The sequence below is a fragment of the Semicossyphus pulcher genome, unplaced genomic scaffold (assembly GCF_022749685.1).
Source record: "Semicossyphus pulcher isolate SPU_LCO1_2020_fin unplaced genomic scaffold, fSemPul1.0.p SCAF_23, whole genome shotgun sequence".
Lineage (NCBI taxonomy): Eukaryota > Metazoa > Chordata > Actinopteri > Labriformes > Labridae > Semicossyphus > Semicossyphus pulcher.
Window position 1 is genome coordinate 780129 of NW_027211697.1, and position 21628 is coordinate 801756.

Consider the following 21628-nt stretch of genomic DNA (forward strand, 5'->3'; position numbering starts at 1 on the left):
GCAGCTTACTCGGCCCGGCCCGCACACAGCCCAGCTCAGGCTCAAAGACAAAACAGTTACCCAGCAGCGCCACCCAGAGGCACCACGATGTAAATATGATGGGACATTCAGGTAATGCAGGGAAAATGTCGACTGCGTCGTTGACGAAGATAAAATAGAACTGTATTAATCCCAAAGGGAAGTATAGTGCCAGGTAGCTCCAAAAATACAGTGTAAATTACAGAAATAAAAAAAACCCAACCTAAAATATAAGTGAAAATATGAAAAAATAAAGTGTATGGGTTAATGTGACAGAGACAGTGCCTAAAAACAATCTTACAATCGTTATCTACAAAAGTAAGCAGGAAGTAATGGTGGCAGTTAAATTGACAGTAGTATTGACAGTTGTTACATACTATTGCACAGGATTATGAATAGTGAGAAGGGGTGAATTCTACTTTTTAAACAAAGATGTGACATTGGCTTAAAGCCTGAAAGCAAACCTTAAAGCAGTGAGGAATTTACAGTTTGTGCTGATTTTGGCGCCCCCTCTGGACAAAGCCGTACCTCTTATTTCTTTGCTGATTTTCTCCTGTACATGCTTAAGTGGTGGTTTTTAACAAAAAATCTCATCCTGCTTTCTTTAAAAGTCTTATATATCACTCACTTTAAATTGTTGCCCTGGAAAATGTAAACAAAGACAGCGTGCAATTAATCGCTTTGTCTCACATTCATGAAAAATAACTATATAGAAGTAATCAAGCTTGTCGCTGATGGTCTGGTTTGTTTTTGTAGGTCAACCAGAGTAATCAGAATTCTGTTTCATAACCATCGAAAAACTCCTCACATGAGAAAAAAAACCCGGCTTTGGTTATTGATTTTAAATATGCAGATCAGTCTATCATGGCGTTTGGCTAAAGTCAGGCAGACTCTTGGATCTCTCAAGCTCAGAAGCTTAAATTTACGAGGAGCAGAAGGTGGCGCGAACGCACCAATAATCTGGATGCCAACCGCTTTAAAACAGAAAGAAAGATAAACTTTCGAGCAGTACCTGAAGGCAACATTACTTGGTTCGATTAAAGAATGAGGAACATAAAATTATTAACTCACAAGTGAAACCAGGAAATAAACAAGGCAACATTTCCCAGACTATTTAATGAAATGTAGACTGGATTCTCGGAGCTGCTCATATCTAGAGCTAGAAAGGAGCTGACGGTATATAAACACAACATTAGAGCTGTTAAATTCCTAAAAGTGTAGTTAACAGCAGGATATGACACATTTATGAGCCACATGCGCATGTTGTCACTCTACACTGACAAACTTGGACTTTAACCAATGCTCACTACAACTTTAAGAAATAAATTACTTGTTTTTTCTTTTCTGCAGGAAATCACATGGAGGTGCTCTTGTGCTCACATGACAGCCTGGACCATGGCAGGAGAGCTCAGTGAAGGTACAGTACGAAAACTTCTTACACAATGTTGCCATATAATTTTCTAAATACTTTGCTGTTTTATTTGGCGTTGCAGTGTCAAGACAGTCAAAAAAAATGTGTTGGTTGTTTTAAAATGTGGGTATTTCTGTTCGGTGAAGTCGCGATGTGAACTGACCAATGAGAACTTTTGGGTACATGAAGATCTCGGAACGAAGTCGCTGCATCTGAAAACCCTCCAAGAGTGATTTATCGCTTTTTGATTCACCTGTTAATGCTTTCTTCATACCCGAGGAGCTACCGTAACCTGAATATTACTGTTAAAGATCATGTCAGAGGTGCAAAATGCTTATAATAGTTCTGATGTTTTTTTTCATGCCACGTGAAAACTGCCACTTGTGCACTATGCTGTGCTTTATGTAGCAGGCATACACTGAAATGATCATTTTATCTACTTCACACTATAGTTAAGCTCTACTTAGGTTAATAATGTGCTGAAACTCTAAGGTTTTCTTGTCTTTGGACGCCTACTCACCTATCTGTGTTGGCATTACATGAAGTCATATGATGGGATGTAAAAATGAGTCATATAAAAGCTGATAAGATCCCCATAATCCAGGCAGTGATTACCACTGATGTAAAGCAAAGTCCTATGAAAGTCCTCTATTATCAGGGACATGCTGCTACTGATAATACTGTATATTCCTTATACTTGGGAGGTTGTGATGCTATGCAGGTGTTATTCCTCTTTTAGGCTCAGTTCCTGCCTATTACAGGGAAGTATATGAGGCCATCTGCTGTAGGACAGATGACAGAGTGCAGGTTGAAGTTTTTCAGCGGTTGCTCCAAAGGACCGATCTCTCCAAGGCGGTTTTAGGCCAGGTGAGGGCTTCACACTTTACTGGACTGTGGTGGACAGATCATTAAAAGATGCTGCAGCAGGAAACAGTCTATTAAAAGCTTAGTGTGTAATATAAAGAAGCAGCACACACCATAAACAAGTGAATATTACTTTTGTGGCTCTTAGCTTTTACCTGAAGCATCTTGCTTTCAAGTGCATTTCTCTTAGTGTTTTTGGCTCATAACAATACATAGTTATATATGATATTATTCATATTAGGTTTTAAATATAATGTAGATAAAGGTGTAATGTCTCATTAACAGGAAGTTGGTCCAAGCTGTTAAACACATGAACGCTGTTTATCAGATATGATTATGTTAAAGCTATGTAGGTTAACGGTCCCACACATCACTGTTATGAAATACCTCTGAGTGTGTCATTTCTCAGAGGCAGCTCAGGACTCTGCAGAATTTCCTTTTTCCTGACCTTTGTGTCTAGTGAGCACTTTTTCACTTGAGGAATGCAAAACCACAGTTGAATTGAAATCTTGCTCTCGAAAAACGGTGACCTTCATGTCATCTGGTCTCTTTGTCCTTCTCAGATTGTTGAGCACGTCGACTGCACAGATGGATTCCTGAGCAAGCTGTCACTCTACAAAGCGCTCGCATTGATTGCTTTTGCTCAAAAGGGGAAGCAACCGAGCCCCAAACTCCTGGAGAACTGCATACAAGGTGGGTGACAGCAGTAAACGTTTGCTTAATGAGTAGCTTGACAATTCCTCTGTGTGTTCAATGGCTGCCTCAGCAATCCCTCTCATGGTATCATCTATACAGGGCAAATGTCACTTTTTTATTGGCTCACAAATACTCAAGGTTTCATTCCTTATAGGTGTTCTCTGACAGTAGGACACACTCACCTACTTCTTAGATACACTGAATAATATTGTACTTATCCTAAAATATTAGAGGGAACAGAATAAAGGTTTTATTTTGATCCAATTCACATTCATTTCTTGTATTTTATTTTGGCGGCGAACCCTTAGCAGTGTTTGAGTGTTGCATTCTTTCACTGCTCCCACAGTGGGAAGATGATAGAGGGGAATTTTCTGGTTTTCATAGAAGTAGCCATTACGCTGGCTCGAGTTAGATCCATTCCCAACCTTCTGTGATTATTTAAGGCTCTCTCTGTTATTTCAGGTGTGGCCAGTGTGGCAGCTAGCTGCATGCCACTTCCTCATCAGTGCAAGAACAAGCTTTCTGCGTTTGTCGCAGTGCTTTACATTCAATTCGTGACCTTCTTGGAATGTTGGGGAATAACAGATAACATGGACGCTATGCACAATACTAGAGACAAATAGAGTAAGACACGTAGTTATCTGTCGAAAGAAGGAAAGTGGTTTTAACACCAGCATTCCTCATAGTTAGGCAATTCAATCCTTTTCTAGATGTATTGATTTAATCATAAAAACAGATATGAGTTGGTGCTGGTTGTGTGTCTGACAGAGTTACCAAAACCTCAGCTTGGGGAGCCGAGTGACTTGAGTGCATTGAGGATGCAGCTGGCTCAGGACGACGTACTGACGGTGTGCCAGACGCTGGACAAACTGCTGGCCAGAGACACAGTCCAGGTGGAGCTGATACCTGAGAAGAAGGGCCTGTTCCTCAAACATGTGGAGTACCAGGTCACCAGCCAGGTGAGGGATCGCATAAATCCTACTGCATGCAAATAATCATGTTAGAATTAACAACATATAAGGACATTTGTCCTCACTTAAGTACAGATTTCTGGGTTACTGTATGTGTCTATTTAATGTTCTTTTAAAGGAACACTGTCAGTCAAAGCTGGTGTTCTCTGTAATCGATAGAAGCAATGATATTTGAAATTGGCTGTGGAGAAAGTTGTACAAACTACCATAATGGCATTAGCTCCCCAAATTTCATGATAGAACTGAGGCTGAAAATTGGCGAACTGGCCCTGTAAGTAACAACATGGCTGTGATAGATAAGTAAAGTGTTAGTTTCAGCCCTTCTGTTATCAGACATGTTACTACATTTCCAACGGAAAACTTCATGTTGCCTTTGTTCTGATTCTTTTCTTTCTCTGTTTTTTTTTCAGCGATACAAGATATCAGTTTACAGACGCTACAGCGACTTTGATGTCTTCCATGAGGTTTTGCTTCAGAGATTTGCCTACAGAGTGGTGCCGGCACTGCCTCCGAAAAGAATGTTAAAAGGAGGTATGTCACTCCGTCTGAACTCTGACTTATACACTGTTATCTCGTAATTCCTTGTTTCTGCATCTCCTCCTTTTTGTTTCCGAAACCTTGTTTTAGTTTATTTGCTTAAATCAAAGGTCAGCTGTAAATATCCTCGGGGTTCTGTTAGCTGAGCGGCTTTTGGTTGATAAAGATTATGAAGAATAAAAAACAAATGTTCTGTTATTCCTGCAGGTTGTGTTGTTTCAAACACAGTCATTACCATTCATCAGAGTTATTGCCTGAAAGAAACAAGGAAACTAGTGATGCGTTAAATGAGCCTATTTCAGCCCTCAATGACTGATTGTAGCTTTGGAATGATAATTATGTTAACACACAAACACACACACACAAACACAGAGGAATCCGTACAAAACACAGATTAGACAATGTAGCAATTAGAGATCTTCATAGTACAGAACTTGTCAGATCCGGCAGCCCACCAATTTTGCTCTCTTCCGCTGAATTTATTGATGTGTAGCTGAAAGTCTACTTCAATTTGATTGCAGTAAAGTAAATTGAAGTCGATTGCACTCACACTTTTAATTTAGCACTTACATAACATTGTAAAATTCACAATTGACGCTGCTTAAACAAATTATTTTAAAAAGGTCTGCAGAAATACCAAGAGATGTTGAATTACACATTCCTTTTCCTTGTCAAAACCTGGATCCTGCATTACCCACAATGCAATTTGAACACCAACAGTTTTGTCAGAGATTTAGGTGTATTATGCTATCAGAGGCTAAAATAGCTTCCAGCTGCTAGCAGAAGGCCAAAATAAAGAGATGCCCAAGTTTTCAGACTTGTCGTCCTCGGCTTAAACCGGTGCGGACTCAAGTGACATCACATGAGGCAATTAAGCAGATTATGCCCAGCTCTCCCTCTAAGCCACAAAAGGCTAAGCCTTTTTGATTCTTCTTTGATGTTTCTTTTTATTTAAAAGGGATATTACAGACTATAAATTGACTTAAAGATGGAATTCACTACTTTATGCTCATTTTTCCCCCTTCTGTACATGAACTTTTACACACCCGATCTGCTAAATGCATTCTTACAGTGTTCTTTTTTAACCCTAAGCTCTAACCTTACTAAAACACCTCCATCTTTTTTTGTCTTCTCTCCACAGTCCTGACCAACGTGTCCGAGCGTGAGTTCATCGAGGGCCGGAGACGTGCTCTCTGCAGATTCATTAACCTGGTGGCTCGGCATCCCTTCTTCTCAGAGGACGAGCTGGTGAAGACCTTCCTCACCTTCAGCGGCTCCGTATGTTGTCATCCTGTGACTTCTTCGTTCTGTTCTGTGTCCCGGGCTGTTGCACAATAAATGTTATCATCATGATGACTGAGTGGCTGCAACAGGAAGCGTTTTACTCACAGTGTCTTTTTCCTCACCCCTCTTCCCACACAGGATGTTCAGACTAAGCTGCGTGACACTTACAAGAAAACGGGCGATGAGTTTATGACCAACAGAATCGCAACACTAGCAAAGGTTTGTCACAATGGGAAACATTCTGACGTACTGTATAACCCCCATATCATTTAAGTTTCATAGAGCTTTGTTTGATCTGTTTGTAGGAATATCTCCCTGCTGACATTCAGGCTCAGTTCTCGACAAGCAGAGAGCTGATCAGAAATATCCACAACAGCTTCCAGAAGCTGCGTGACAGAGCTGAGAAAATGGCAGAGCGCTCGAAGGAGAATGCCACAGATCTTCTCATGTTTGGCAGAGAGCTCAGGTATTTCATCATGATGGGAATAAAGTTAAATCTTTTATGTATCCAGACGTTTCAGACTCAGACAAAAGTTAATAACATTCCAAATCTTGTGTTGTTTTGTCTCTTCATGGTTGAAATGAGTTTGGCAGCTCAGGCTGTATAAGATTACATTCTGTTTCTCTGCAGTACGCTGGGCTCAGATGCTTCGTCTCTTCCCTCCTTGGCCTCTTCACAAAGCACCTGGGGGACCCTGCGTCAGTCTCTGAAGAGTCTGTCGGTGGAGTTCGCTGTGCTGTCTGACAAAGCTGCTCAGCAGGTACAGCCCTCAGTCCTTCACTCGCACCACCTGCTCTGCCACGCTTGTCCAAAACTTAATCAATTCTATTTTGTTAATGTCCTCAGGGCAGACGGGAAGAGGATGATGTCGTGGAAAAACTGAATCTTTTCCTGGATTTGCTGCAATCGTACAGAGTGAGTACATTCATTTAGCCACATGACGTGACGGGTGATTTGTTTGCATGTTTCACATCACGAGCAAACGCCTCGTTTTGGAAGCACTGCAACAACCACACAGGCCGTTATGCCATAGAAACACGCGAGGAGCTGCGTACTTTCAGTAAATACAGCGTCAGTTAGGAACTAAATTAAAGACATTCATGACCTAACCAGTGTTTCTTACTTATAAGAACAACTTGTAAATGTTGTTCTTATTAATATGTGGGATGTGGATATTAAACAAGAGAACTGGTTGGTAGATAAACTGGCATTTTCCACGTCCTCGACTAAATCTGGTAACTTTAATATATATGCTAATTTCATCATTTGTATAAACAGTTTTCCCACAATCCTTGGCTGCTGTTCTGTATATAACCATTTTGACCCAAATGAGAGGAGCTTCATGTGACTGTGTTTTTTCTTTCTTCTAGGATCTGTGTGAGCGTCATGAGAAGGGCGTCCTCCACGAGCACCAGAGAGCTCTGCACAAATACGGCATGATGAAGAGGCAGATGATGAGCGCCACGGTGCAGCCCAAAGAGCAGGCGTCTGTGGATCAGCTGGAATCACGGATAGTTCAGGTGTTCTTTCTGTTTCTCTCTTGCAACATAATTAAATTGAAGTATTCACTGACTGAAGCAGACACAATAATATAACTTAATGAATTAGATCATTTCACTAACCCTAACATAGGTACAAAGCTGAGTCACATTATGTTAGCCTGAATACCAATAAACAGCAAGAGTCAACTGACTGTGTACTGTTGTTTCTCTGCTGGTTTTCATCTTGTGACTGTAGTTCCTCGTTCCCAGTCTGTGTTCGGCCAGTGTGGTCAGAAATTTTAAGAACATTTGTCTTAAAAATAGGAAATAGTTGAATAGTTCTCTGACCAATGTCAGACTAGGTTTCCATGAGGTGATTATGACATCAACAGATACAGGGTGTTACACACTTCCATATTGCAAATACTGTTGGAAATTAGCATCATTTTGTTTTAAATTGAAAATAAATAAAATTCAATCATTTAATAGCCTCAAATAGTATAAAATGACTTTGTTGAGATTTGCTATTTATGGATTTTGGTCCAGTGACATTCTTCCAAAATTTTAGCAGTGATTTGTTAACTTTATGAACGGTATTGTTTATCTAAACCTGACTACAATCATGCTAGCAGCTGTTATACTTTTGTCTTATAGCTAATGTTAGCATGCCAACATGCCAATGACTGTATATATAGATGGATGACTCATCTCCAGCGCTCTCATTTTAGGAAATTGATGTCCAAATAGCCCCCATGATAGGCACTGCCATCTTGCGATGGTGACGTCATTTGGAGCCAGAGCTGAGCAGTAGAGATGCTGGTGGAGCCGCCGTAGCCACTTCCGCTAATCAAAACACACAACGAACTTGGTGAAAAAAAGCAAGCACCCCGTCATTGTATTAACAGCAGAATAGCTTCTCCTGTTGGTCTGTAGTAGACGTTCACAGATATGGGAACTTCATGTCCCATCTGTGAACATGGAGGAGGCGGGCTTTATGATCTATACTGTAGCCAGTCAGCAGGGGGCGCTCAAAATGTTTTGGCTTCACTTTTAAGGAACCGTCATGTCGTCTATCTTTTTATACAGTCTATGCAACATACCCACTATTAAATAACTAACATGCTGATTCATATGTTGAAATGTTTCACCATCTTTGTTAATCAAATCAATCAAGTATTATTTGTATAGTGCAACCAGAGTTATCTCGAGACACAGGTCTAGACCGACTCTTTGTTATGTTATTTAAAGAGAGGCCCAACATGAATCACCATGAGTAGCACTTAACCGCATTAAACGTGCTAACATGCTAACACTGCTCATTAGCAAACACAAAGTTTACCTAAAGCTAATGGAAATATTTAGCCAAAAACAGTACTGGACAAATTAAAAGAACACCAAAGTAATTACAATTTGTCCCAAGGAGAAAATTAATCTTTGCATTAAATTTCATGTTAACCCGTATTCTATTTATTGAAGCTTTTTACAAGATACAAAAATATAAACCTCATGATGGTACTAGGTAGAAGCCAGGGCATCAACAGAAACACTAAGACTCATCCTCTGGGGACCATAAATGTCAACATGTACAACATGATAGCACTCCATTACAGCAGCAGGCATAGTAGCTAGCATGGCTAACAAAATGCTATGATTAAAAGAAGGGAAAACCTGCAGGATTTAAGCACCCTTGCGTTTAATATAACAATATGTACAAAGTCATGGCTGTGATCATTTCACTCATTTGCATATCAATTTTACCCAGATGTTTTTTTTTTAAATGATTATATCGCTATTTAAAGCTCCTGTGAGGAACTTTAGGTTTGTGTTGATTTTGGCGCCCCCTGTGGACAAAGCAGTACCTCTTATCTCTTTGCTGATTTTGTCCTGTACATGCTGAAGTGGTTGTTTTTAACTAAAAATCTCATCCTGCTTTCTTTAACAGTCATAGGTATCACTCACTTTGAATTGTTGCCCTGGAAACTGCAAACGAAGCGTGCATTTAATCGCTTCGTCTGAAACCTACCCGCCGGCAGTTTTAGGCATTAAAAATAACTATAAATAAATAATCAATCTTGTCACCGATGGTCTAGTTTGCTTTTGTAGGTCATATAGAGTAATCAGAATTAATTTCAGTCTGTTCCATAACCAGTGAAAAACTCCTCACAGGATCTTTAAAGTGGTGACAATTTCACAATTCTTTTTTTTTTCTGTTATAGCAAGAAAACGCCATCCAGACCATGGAGCTGAGGAACTACTTCTCCCTATTCTGCCTTCATCAGGAGACGCAGCTTATCTTCATCTACCTTCCGATCACATCCCACATTCTGGGCGCTTTTGTTAACTCGCAGGTCCAAGGACACAGAGAGGTGAGGCTGCTTGTCGGGAAATCATTTTCCCACAGATGCTTCTCTAGACGATGCGCTGCCGCCCCAGAAGGGTCAAATCTGTCTTAAATTGCCTTTTTAAAGTCAGACGATAGAACTAATAATGATGGATGATAACACTGGAGGGATAATATCCTCATCTAGGACATGAAGGAGTGAATCGACAATATGACTTTGCCTGTTTTTAAATCAAATAAAGCACACATTTCCTTTTTTCTTTGCTGAGTTGCCTCTGTTAGAGTGTTTATCAATCACATTCCAATATGGAAATGGTTTTTAGAGTACTTAAAGTGATCAATTATTACCTGCAAACCACTTAGCAATGTGCTTTATTGTCCTGGTATTATGGGAACTGACTTGCTTGCTTTCTTTCCAGATGGGCGAGGTTTGGAATGAACTCCAGCCCAAGCTCGGGTGTCTCTTTGGTGCTAATAACGGACTGAAGCCCCCCATATGAAGCCTAAACACTCGAGTTGGAGGGAGAGAAACACTGCCAGTGACGAGGATCACAACCTGCAAAACAACTCCCTACAGAAACACATACAATGCACAACTTTTATCCTCTACAAAGTCGTATGTAACACAAATACATTCCATTCAATAAGAGGACTGTTTTATGTAAACAGAGTGTCAACTTCTTGATTTTGTTGGGGGGTTTTGATCATCAAACCACGTAACTGGAAAAGACAGTGTGCTCATAAATCTGTCATTTCATGCTCGGCTTAATGAGGAAATAATTTCCACTTCTAAATCAAGGAGGGAAAATCCTCTAAATGTTATTTTACAAGGGACCAGCCAGCGCGTCAGACGTGAAGGATGACGGTCTGTTTATAACTTAACTTTGTAAGAAGTTTTATACACTAAGATTAATGAGAAAAATAGGAAGGATTTCACTGTGTGTTAAAGGATGGGATTATTTTAAATCTCCAGTCGTGAAGGTTTTTGGATTTATTTGCTGAATCATTTTACACCGTGTATTTTTTTATACAGATAGTTTATAAGAATGTGTAGCAGCATACTTTACAGTTTTGATAGACCTTTCTCTCACTGTTGTAGTGTTTACCTTTAATGTGGACCATTTGCTTTCTCTGCTTAAATAGTTTGATTTGATTTCATAAGCTATTTTGAAAAGGCCTTTACTCAAAGCGAACAATACTACAAAGAGCAGATATTTCAGATTCATGGATAAAAACGACAACCTATGGCACTAGTTTCTTATATCATAAAAACACTATAAGCTATAAGATTTGTTTACTGCCAAAGACATGAAATTAATTCCCTCAAACACACAGCTGTGCAACAAATCACGACTAAATTTAATGATTCCGACCTTATTTCTTTAAATCACTGGAAGATTATTTTGCCCTATCGTTTTATAGATTAGATTTAATAAATAATTCATGTATCAGCACAAATTTGGTCTTGATATTGTTGAATTATTCTTCCACACAGTTAAATTTCTGCTTTTCAGCATAAAAATGACATTGCAAATTAATGCATGCACACATAGTTCACCACAGCAGTACATCATTGACTATTAAAAGCTCAAAGGGACAATTTAACTCAACAACTTGTCACTGAATGATGTCATCTTAAAGACACCAAACTAACAGTTTGAAATAAATGATCAAAACTAGACTTTGTGCACATATTTCAACATTTATTTTATGATGAAACTGTAACACTTTGCATCCAGTAACACTTGTTTTGAAAACAGTCCTGGGGATTAAGTGAACTTGCACAGAACAGGAGACCCAGTAAGAACATGACTGTAGATATTGTAAATAGTTTATTCATAAACTTTTTGCCGAATTGTGTAAAATCAGTTATTCTACTAAATAAAATGATAGAATGAATATTTCCTTCAGTTTATTCCTGCTGTTTTTTTCCCTTTTAAACCATTTTAACATTTTCAGCTGGCAATATGACCTTCTTTTTTCTTACAGTACATTAATAACAGTAATTTTCCACCAAACCTTTCAGCTAACATGTTCATGTTAAAAGAGCAGTGCACAGGATTTTTTGGTAATCCTCTGGCAGGTATAATGGTAATAATTATGTTTTCGTTAGTATAAAATTATTAGGACTTTACTACCTTACAATGAGCCCCTAATAAATACAGAAGGGAATCTGTTCTTCTGTGTCTGCCAGGATGGAATGCAGTTTTTCTACGGTAGCCTAGAATGTACAAACCAATTGGCTCCAGAGCCGGCTTTTCATGTGTTTCGCAATCATTGTAGGGTCTCCTATACGCTTAGAAGGAGAGGGTGAGGGAAGCGGTTGTCAGCTGTTTGCAATCTACAACTTCACAGCTACTAAAACCTGCGCACTGCTCCTTTAAATTCTCCAATAGTAACCGTTACTTCCCACGAATAAAACTGAACAACAAACTCAGAACAGTGGGATAACTTGAATGCTTAAAGAAGACATTTAGTCTCATTCATTAACGTCCTCCGTCGTTGTCTCACAGTTCCTCCACTTCCTGCAGCGCGTGGCTGAGGATCACATCGTGACCCTGAAACTTAAAGTACCCGACAAATTTCTTCTTCTGGAGCATCAGGGGGAACCACATGATGTCATCAGGCCACATTTGACTGAACGGGATTTTGTCCCATTCGAACCACTGAGGCCTCATTTCTAGAAAACAGACGAGAAAATAATCAGTCAACCTCAGAAGAGGGAAACACGAGTTTGTCACTTATCTCTAATACTTTTGTGCCCCTATTAAAACAATTCATATTACAGGCTTAAAAATGAACTCTATCTTATCCTACATTTATCCTACAAGTACACATTGTGTTATTTTAAACTGATAATCTCGAAGTTTTCAGTTTCGTTCTATTTGGCGCCACCTTATGGCGATAAAAGGCAATTGGGGGCGCAGGCGTTCCAGATAACCAGACGTCTACGGTTGGCTTCTTTTTCTTTCGATTTTCGCTTATTTTTGAAGTTGTATCTGTAGTCATCGATCTTTTCTTTGTTTGTTCAGCCATAGTAGATTACTGTTTCCTCGCAACACTTGTAGAGACCGGAAAAGCAGCCACTTAGCTCCGCCTACTCTCTCTGGCAGACCAACCACTGCTGGCTGATGGAAACCGCATCACTAACTTGGCACTGCTTGTGATTTTTTCAGCGAAAGTCGCCACAGACACCCAGTCTTTAATAATACTATATACTGCAAATGCAAAGGCTTTCATCAGTGGGCCATAGGCTCAATCACCATTGTGTTACCTTATTCAGCGATATATAGTGATAAAAAGATAAACACATACTCACATGTCCACATGAAAGATGCATGCAAGAAATGCATAATGCATGAGGGCACTGGGGGACAAAATCCCTCACCTTAATTCTGTGCAAAAATTCATCTAAGTTATTATTAAGCTCCAGATGAACAAATCAAAGTAGGAATCTAATAAAATGAAAGAATCTGCCACTGGGGAAGCCTCATTTAAATGGTTGAAACCCTAGAATGAATTTTTGCAAGAACCAGGACTGTGGTGTTTTGACCTCTATCTCTTCCTGTATATTGGAGAGTTCTTCATTGCCAGTATAAAGATAAGGAACATTATAGTGACCTTTGAGGGGGAAATGTTTATCTCGTTAAACACACACACAAAAAGAACTTTGGCATCAATTTGTGTTGAAGCAGATTTTGTAAACATCCCTTCTTGTACAAAATTTTAATTTTAAAAATAATTCAGTCCTTAATTCTCAGCTTTATATCTCGTCAAATCAGCGCTCCGCTTTCTCTCTTCTCTGTAACTTTATCACATTTCATTCAAGCTTTTTTCTCCATTCTCTCCATAGCTCTTGGCTGTTTGACTTCTCATGGTCTCCAGATGCTCCAGTACTAATTCCTAACTCCTCCATGAGCTGCACTTTGCTGTTTGTCTCTGTGCTTCACCTTTGACCTCAACTAAACTCTCCGGAAACACAGATCACTGCAGGTCTCTGCATTCTCTCTGCCCAGGGCCTTTTTCTCTCCTTTGTGAATTTACAGTCTTTAAACTTTACTACTGAGAGAAGACTTATAGATTTTTGCCCTTTGCTAATACGCTCTCCTCGCTCGCAGCCATGTCTGAAAAAGTTGGCAGAAAACTGTTTCAATCAGCTTACTCTGAAGGATAATTGTGGTCTATTTTAGACATATAAAACTATAGTAGACCAGAAGTCTAGAGTGGTAGTGAGAAAAAGGGAAGTCAACATTAAGGGGAAGCAAAAGTGAAGAAGGGAAAATAATCAGATACTTGGAATTATAGACAACACAAGTACTTCCTAAAAATAAAGTTTAGCTGGAATTACCCTTTACAACTGACCGCTCTGATCTCACCACAGTTCAGTGAGGTGCAGCGGGGACTTACCCTCTGACTCTGTTGGTTCTCCATTGTAATCATCCGCTCTGAAAACATGAACGTCGAGCAGCTCTGTTTCTCCAACAAACTCAAATTTGATATTTCCGATCTTCCTGAGGGAATCCACCGTTAGGCCACTTTCTTCTTCCAGCTCTCTAAAATTGAAAACATTGAATCAATATTTGATAGTGTGTATTTTAGACATAAACTCACAGTACACTTCACACAGGCACTAAAAGCAAGGAACGATGACGTGATGATAATGGTGTTTCAGTGTGGGAGTCTATTTGTGTGGCTCACAAACATGCACCCTGTTAGTGTAGGGACTTGATGTCCTATTCTAATACAGTATTAGTTAGTGTTTTCCTCCAATATTGCCAATCCGCTAGCCTTGATTTTACTGATATCTTCATCTTTGCATTATTCTTTACACATAGCAGGTCTCTTTTTCATGTCTGAGAGGAAACAGTTTGGGACAGGGCCTGAATGCCTTCATGGCTTCCTTCCTTTTGCTTTGAAACAAAGTTCCTGCTGATGACTGATGGTCAAAGTTGGTAAAACAGTTTCTCTTTCTGGAATTTCAAAATACACACAGCCCCATATGTCTGTTGTTATGTTATTAATGCATGTTAGAGGCGTAACGATATCTAAGATGGCATGGTATAATGCAAAATCTAAATTGTGATCATATATATGCTGTGTAGGGCTGAAACATTTTTCCTTTAAGCCATATAATCTAAAACCTGAAAAAATGTGTTGTTTTTGCATTTTTTGCTTAAGGGGGAATACATGTAGAATTTATTTGACTGTTTTACGGCTTTTATTCATTCAGAATTTATTAAAAACTAAGTAGATATTTACTTGTGAACTCTGCATCCTAAATACTCCATTGTGTCTGCTTCTTAAATGATCTAACACAGTGGTTTTCAAAGTGGGGGCCTCAGAAAATTGGAGGGAAAATAAGAAATAAATAAATAAATAAAAATAAAAATAAATACATTTTATTTTATTTTTTTAATAACCATTTGTCCTGAACCGTACAACATGTAAACTGCCGTAATCTCGGATTCTCAAATTCAGCTGCAAATTCGGCATGACGACGTCATAATCTGTGTAGACCTGGCGGTTGTTATCAAACTGCTCTGCTCCTCAAGCTTGCGTGTAGCCAACAAGCGCAAAATGGACAGTTTTTTGACAATAAATAGACCGAAGGAGCATATTTTGTAGCATTGTCTGTGGGTTTGGGGGACCCCGGCCAGAAGCTAATGCTGTTTGGGGGGCCTTGGCATGGAAAAGTTTGGGAACCCCTGATCTAACACGCAATTAAAAATCACACTGACTCTAGTCTACTGGCTTTTTCATAATCCATGGGCATCACATAGAAAAAGAAAAGGTATCTCAGAAGCTAATTGTCACTGTGGTTCATGAGGTCAGCTGGCGGAATAAATGTACCTCCTTGCACCATCCTCAATGCTTTCTCCAGGCTGAACTTTTCCTCCGAACCCGTTCCACTTCCCCGCCCCGAATCCTCTTTTCTTCATGCCGAGCAGCACCCTGCCCGGCCGGACCACCATCACCAGAGTCAGCAGCTTGGGGCTCAACATCTTACCTGTCTAAGGGAAAGTAAGGAAATGTAGCGATACAGAAAGTAAATGTAAATACTGCAGGACGCAACATTAGCTGCTGATGGAAAACGTTTGACAGTTAACTCTGGCATTAACATACTTGCCTGTTCAATTTGTGCCATTTGAGTGGATGAAAAGAAAGAAAGAAACACTAAAAACTCACAAAAGATACAAGAGTTTTTGTACACAACACAGCACCGGTTGAGAGATTCCCGCGTGCAGCGCCACAGGCGACGTCACATGGCGCGCTGATGTGCAAAAGCACGGATTGGTCTGATCAACGCCAGACTGAAGTCACAAGAGCCATCATTTGTTTTACAAATCAGTTAAACGTGTCACCTTGAAATATGTTCTACTAGAAACTACAGCCGTTTAGTCAACTCACCAGCGTGTCCTCCTGTCACGTCACACAAACAGGGCAAAATCACATTTATCCACTTTGAGATAAAAAAAAACTATCTATTTCAGTGTATGTCATGTATACTGTGTTATGACAAATTTTGTTTAAAGTTCCACATATTTCAAATTGAAGTTTGTTTTCTTGTCATCACTGACTAAATGTAGGCTATACTAACATTTGACAATGTTCACCTTACAAAGAAATATGAACAAAATAACAAAATCGTGAAAACGTAATATTCATATGTGAGGGCTTTAAGGTACAAAAAGTTATATAAAAGACAGGAGTGATAAACAGCAATGACATAACAGTAGGGCTAGATATACTGTAAACAAGTAAAGAACCTTCAGACAATGTTATATATAATATAGAAACATGAGGCATTGAAATATTGATGGAAAAAGTACTCTAAGAAAGTTCTAAATACAAAACAAAAATATACTTTAAGAAACTGGACACAAATAACAATTTCATGTTATTTTTAAGAAGTCAATGTAGTGCCTGATCTCTTCCGTCGTCGTTTCCGGTTCAGGACACTTGATAAAAGGACATTTTATGTGGGATGTCATAAATGTTTGGTTTCTATGATATTAAGCTGAAAGAAATTTGATTATCCCAGGTAGGAACTACTCCTAAGTTTTGCACAAAGGGGACATATATATGTACCACGCAGTTTCTGACCAATGGCGAGGTGTTTCACACAAGCGCAGTTAACCATAAGGTACACATGCTACATGACCCTGCACAGTCAAAACAATGTGGTGCTTTTCCTTGCAGAGGAGGTATCTACACTCCTCGTTATGTTTAATGAAGAATTTAAAGAGTAAAACTCCCGCCGAGCAGCGCTGGCTGCAGCGGCAGCTCAAAGACCCGTATGTCAAAGCTTCTCAGCAACAAAACTACCGCTGCAGGAGTGCATTCAAGCTGCTGGAGATAGATGACAAGTTTCGGCTTTTACAGCCAGGATACAGTGTAGTGGACTGCGGGGCTGCACCGGGAGCCTGGAGCCAGGTGGCCGTCCAGAGGGTCAACTCTGCCGGGACAGGTAGCTGTGAATGCATACACAGGAAGGGACAAAATAACCGGGACACCAGACAGTGTGATGCAAAAACCGCGCATTACTTACTACCATTAGGCTTCTATTACGACTTAAATCTTCAGATGTTATTGAGGCTATGTAAGACAAGTTTGGGTCCAACTCTTTTGTCCACCTTTGTATAGATATAAAGTTAATTGAGGCAGTTACTGAACAAAATCGATTACTGCTGCACCTTTTCAAGGTACAGTATACAATAAATCCAGTAATTATTCATTGACCAGGTAGAGCATATGGTAATGTAACATGTTTATTATGGAAAACATTAACATTAAAAATACATTCTTATTATCTTGCCTTAGTATTTCTGTTTAAATGATATTAACTTTTTAAATTGGGTATGACCTTTGTTTGTCTTAAGCTGTCTTCCCAACCCTGTTGTCATTGTGCAGTACATCTGTTCTTGTGCGACTGTATGTTGATCTTTATGGACAGTTATGGGACAACAGTTAAACCACTGTTTAAAAGGCTGGAGCTGCAGTACGTTAAAAATGATTCACTATTAGTCGTGTCTTGATAACCCTAATTGTGTTTTCATGATTTCGCTAATACAACCCTTAAAGTTCTTTTGCACTGAATGATTAAGTTATAGGATTTAAGACTTTGAGCATTGTGTAAAATATACTTGGGTATTACATGTATTAGATGTGCTTCTCAAGGATCTTTCATATTGATTGTTACACTTAAAACTTGAAAATAGGAAGTTCATATAAGGAAATTTAAAGCCATATAACTTTGAAGACATGTAAATAATTGTGGTATAAAAATGCAAACACCTTTAAAAGGATGTGTATTATTAGCAGTGTTGTAGTCAAGACCACACTAACCGAGACCAAGTCAAGACCAAGACCATATTATAAATGAAAAATCATCACAAGTGTGACCAAAATACAATTTTTGTTATTTACATTTTCCTTTAAATAAATGTGTGAGCAACAAACAAAGTCTGAGCATTTCCATGTGATTTCTCTTGCATGTTGTTTTACAGATAAATTCCTTATGGTTTTGGAAACCAAACTGACGATTTCGCGGACATCTCTGGTCCGACACATACACACAGCCACTCCTTGTGCCGTTTCCATCCACTCCCACTTGTGTTAAGGGTATCGGGAAGGCTGCAGCTGTTACCGGGAGGAAAAAAAGAATTTAAGTTACTGGTTGCATTTAGAGAGGGACATTTTCTTGCTAATCACAGTAATGGTGTAGACAAATAAATCAGTGGTGGTCTCGACTGGTCTTGATTAAAAATCCGGAGTCTGCTTTGTCCGAGACTGAGACAAGACTGTAAATTTATATCTTCGTCTTGAAGACAGCTAACACACTTTCAGTTATACTGTATAAATTATCCAAATAGGTAAAGCTATATTAAAATTACACTCTTATTTGTGTGACAGTTAATCACCTGCGGGTTTGTTACACAACCACCTCCCTGTGTCACCCTGTGATGCATCAAGTACAACGGAAGTAACACATTAACACATTCACGTCCCACATGATTGTCCTCTAATGTGCTCTTGCATTGCAGCTCCAGAATCCCCACATGGTACAGTCATTGGCGTCGATCTACTGAACATACCACCTCTGGACGGTGCCCACTTCCTGTCCAGTCATGATGTCACGGACCCCGCCACACACGCCAAGCTGTTGGAGCTGCTCCCTGACGGCCGGGCGCACGTCATCCTGAGCGACATGGCGCCCAACGCCAGCGGTTTCCGAGAGATGGACCACGAGAAACTCATCGTGATGTGTTTGTCTTTGATTGACTTGGCTGAGAAGATTCTACAGCCGGGGGGATCTCTGCTTTGTAAATACTGGGACGGGACCCTCACGCATAAACTCCAGGAGAGACTCTCGAGTGTGTTCAGTAGTGTGCGGACTTTAAAGCCAAACGCAAGCAGGAAGGACTCAGCTGAGAGGTATTTCTTTGCTAGAATGTACAGAAAGACAGGAAAACAATCATAGATGCCCTTTTTTTCTTAATCAGTATCTTAAAAAGAACAATATCTTCAATTCAGGGTGTATTTTTATAGGTGTGCATGAAGAAGAGGCTTACTTAAAACCTTTGATCAAAAGGTGGCACTGTTGAGGCATCAGTAAGCATCACAGCTGCAGGCAGAGACACATCACATACTGTTGGAGCATATTTTTTACCCTAGCAAACTTAACACAGCAGCTGTAGCAGTGAAGCAGTAATATGTAAACCTATGCAAGATTCACCAGAGTGATATTCCTCAAGAGCCCAATGCATATGTCCTCTCTCTAGTTGTTGTTTGCCCCTCAGTGTTTGTTCTACAGTCACTCCGCTGTTTGCTTTGCTGCAGAAAAGCCATTTACCAGTGCTGCTTATGCTAATAATTTTCTCTGCCATGTAGAAATATGTAATCATTCTTTCATTGAGAGCTCATTGAAGGGAAAACCTAACACATAAGAGTCACATTCAGCATGACTAATGGGAAGTGGGATGATGCCGGAGCTTGGCAGCCTGCGAGTGTTGTCTGTCTCTGCTCTCTGACAGCGGAGAGATGTCCATTTCCTGGGAAAATATTCGCAGCCACGGTAGACAGATTTTCTTTAAATCACTGTGTTGGAGAACTTTGGAAAGTACCATTTATTTAGTTTTATTATTTTGTTTGTGTCTGTGCTCTTTCATGCTGATTTGATTCTGGTCTGAGCAGAGTTTAGAACCATTGGTAATGAAATAAAAGGCTGACTCTATCAGAGCTGCATTAGAAAATACACCACTCATATGGCAGTATCAGTGAAATCCATACAGGGATTCAACGTGTATAACAAGCATATATATATGCATATCATTGCTCACAAAACTTTTTAATACACACATTCTCTAGAGATAGGAAATGGCACCCCCATGTACATATAAGTCAATAACAACTAAAAGTTGCTAAGCTAATGAGCTTATTTGTACCACTTTTAAGCAAATATTTGCTTTTCAAATACATTAAAATAATTCTGTAATACTTTTGCTATGAGGCTTGCCTTATAATACATCACACAAAAGGCAGGAAAGGGCTGTTTCATTGTCCTCTACATTAATAAAAAGATTACATTCATAAAAATCAGTAGCATCAGAGTATTTTTCTTACAGTGCTAGCCCGTGGTGTTCGCTGGCTGTATAAAGCACGTGTTTCAAACTGCTTAATATGCTTAATTTATCAGCAAGCTAAGCTGCTAACCGTGTTCAAGCAACACAGCGGTGTTTCATTATTCCAAAACAGGTGCTAGCAAGTTGTGTTCAATCCTTTGAAAGCATTTTGTCGACAGCTCTTTCCCCTCAAATCATTAATATTGATGTAATTTTCTTACATGATTTCCCACAAGTCTTTGAAGTTCCTGAAAAAGCATCCTTAATCCTTACAATAGTTTAAGATTTACCCCTTTCTGGACTAAACCATCTGCACTTAATGATGATGATGTAATCTCGAAGGGTTTCATGTAAATACATGTCTGTTAAGTCACAATCTATCGCCAAATGAGGTAACACAATGGTGATTGAGCCTATGGACCACTGACGGAAGCCTTTGCATTTGCAGTATAGTATTATTATGGACTGGGTGTCTGGTGCAACTTTCGCGGACAAAATCACAAGTGGCGCCCAGTTAGTGACACGTTTTCCATCACCCAGCAGGGGTTGGTCTGCCAGAGAGGGTAGGCGGAGTTAAGCAGCTGCTTTTCTGGTGTTGCAAATAAACAGTAAATTACTATGGCTGAACAAACAAAGGCAAGATCGATGACTACAGATACAACTTCATAAATAAGTGAAAATCCAAAGAAAAATAAACAAATTCGACACTCAGATGAAGGCAAACAGTCTGAAAAGGAAAGCGACTGTCAGCGAGGAAAATCAAGAGTTACAACCGGAGCCAACCATGGACGTCGCAGATGAGACACTGTCTGGATTTCTGGGTAGTGTGCTCCTACAATTACTGTTTATCGCCATAGGTGCTGCCAAAGAGAATGAAACTGAGATCTTCGAGATTACAACTTTGAAGAGGGGGAGGACGAAAAGAGAGGTTCAAACATTGCTTTAACTACAGGAAAGTCTGTGAAACTACTTTATTCAGCCAACGAGAAGAATCTTATAATGGAACATAATATAACGTGTATATATATATATACATATATATATATATATAAATCCGTAGGTAAAAGTATGTTTCTCAGCTCAGTCTGCAGGCTGCTGTGAACGCCAGGTTTCACACAGTTCTTTCTACACAGCTGATTGGCCAATCAGAAGAAAGCCAACCTGTTGTGGCGGGGTTTCTTAAAGGGACAGTGCTGACTGAGTCGTTTCAGGCAGAGGCTGTATGAGGGCCTGCACAGAGCACCAGTGTGAGAAAAATTAGGAGTTGTTTTAGTTGTACATTAGCTAAACTTCTCCACAGGTATCACAGAGTGAAATATGAAGCTTGAACTTAGCATAATACCACCCTTTAATAGCGGTCCTGATGAGCAACAGTTAAAGGATGTTATGTGTTATGCTGTGC

General features: G+C 39.6%; 3 protein-coding genes across 7 annotated transcripts; 2 read left to right on the forward strand and 1 right to left on the reverse strand.

Annotated features, from left to right (window-relative positions):
* The first annotated feature begins 1104 nt into the window (after window positions 1-1104).
* Window positions 1105-11494, forward strand: snx8a (sorting nexin 8a). Of its 4 annotated transcripts, XM_069674750.1 has the most exons (14): window positions 1105-1194; window positions 1369-1435; window positions 2169-2296; window positions 2857-2986; window positions 3758-3948; window positions 4371-4491; window positions 5639-5775; window positions 5920-6000; window positions 6087-6247; window positions 6413-6542; window positions 6629-6697; window positions 7153-7302; window positions 9480-9629; window positions 10024-11494. In XM_069674750.1, exons 2-14 carry the CDS (start codon window positions 1399-1401, stop codon window positions 10102-10104), a joined length of 1566 nt encoding a protein of 521 aa, XP_069530851.1. In that variant the 5' UTR covers window positions 1105-1194; window positions 1369-1398; the 3' UTR covers window positions 10105-11494. The 4 variants fall into 4 exon arrangements, with proteins under 4 accessions (XP_069530851.1, XP_069530852.1, XP_069530853.1 ...); XM_069674751.1 differs by lacking the exon at window positions 1105-1194 and having other exon boundaries at window positions 1319-1435; XM_069674752.1 differs by lacking the exons at window positions 1105-1194; window positions 2169-2296 and having other exon boundaries at window positions 1370-1435.
* Window positions 11336-15812, reverse strand: nudt1 (nudix (nucleoside diphosphate linked moiety X)-type motif 1). Of its 2 annotated transcripts, none has more exons than XM_069674754.1 (4): window positions 15732-15812; window positions 15455-15615; window positions 14012-14157; window positions 11336-12284 (listed from the first exon to the last, which is right to left on the reverse strand). In XM_069674754.1, the coding sequence occupies exons 1-4, from the start codon at window positions 15747-15749 to the stop codon at window positions 12112-12114; spliced, it is 498 nt and encodes a 165-aa protein (XP_069530855.1). In that variant the 5' UTR covers window positions 15750-15812; the 3' UTR covers window positions 11336-12111. The 2 variants fall into 2 exon arrangements, with proteins under 2 accessions (XP_069530855.1, XP_069530856.1); XM_069674755.1 differs by having other exon boundaries at window positions 15728-15735.
* Window positions 15813-16783: 971 nt separating this feature from the next.
* Window positions 16784-20148, forward strand: mrm2 (mitochondrial rRNA methyltransferase 2). The gene is made up of 2 exons (XM_069674732.1): window positions 16784-17072; window positions 18649-20148. The coding sequence occupies exons 1-2, from the start codon at window positions 16784-16786 to the stop codon at window positions 19083-19085; spliced, it is 726 nt and encodes a 241-aa protein (XP_069530833.1). The 3' UTR covers window positions 19086-20148.
* The last annotated feature ends 1480 nt before the right edge of the window (window positions 20149-21628 follow it).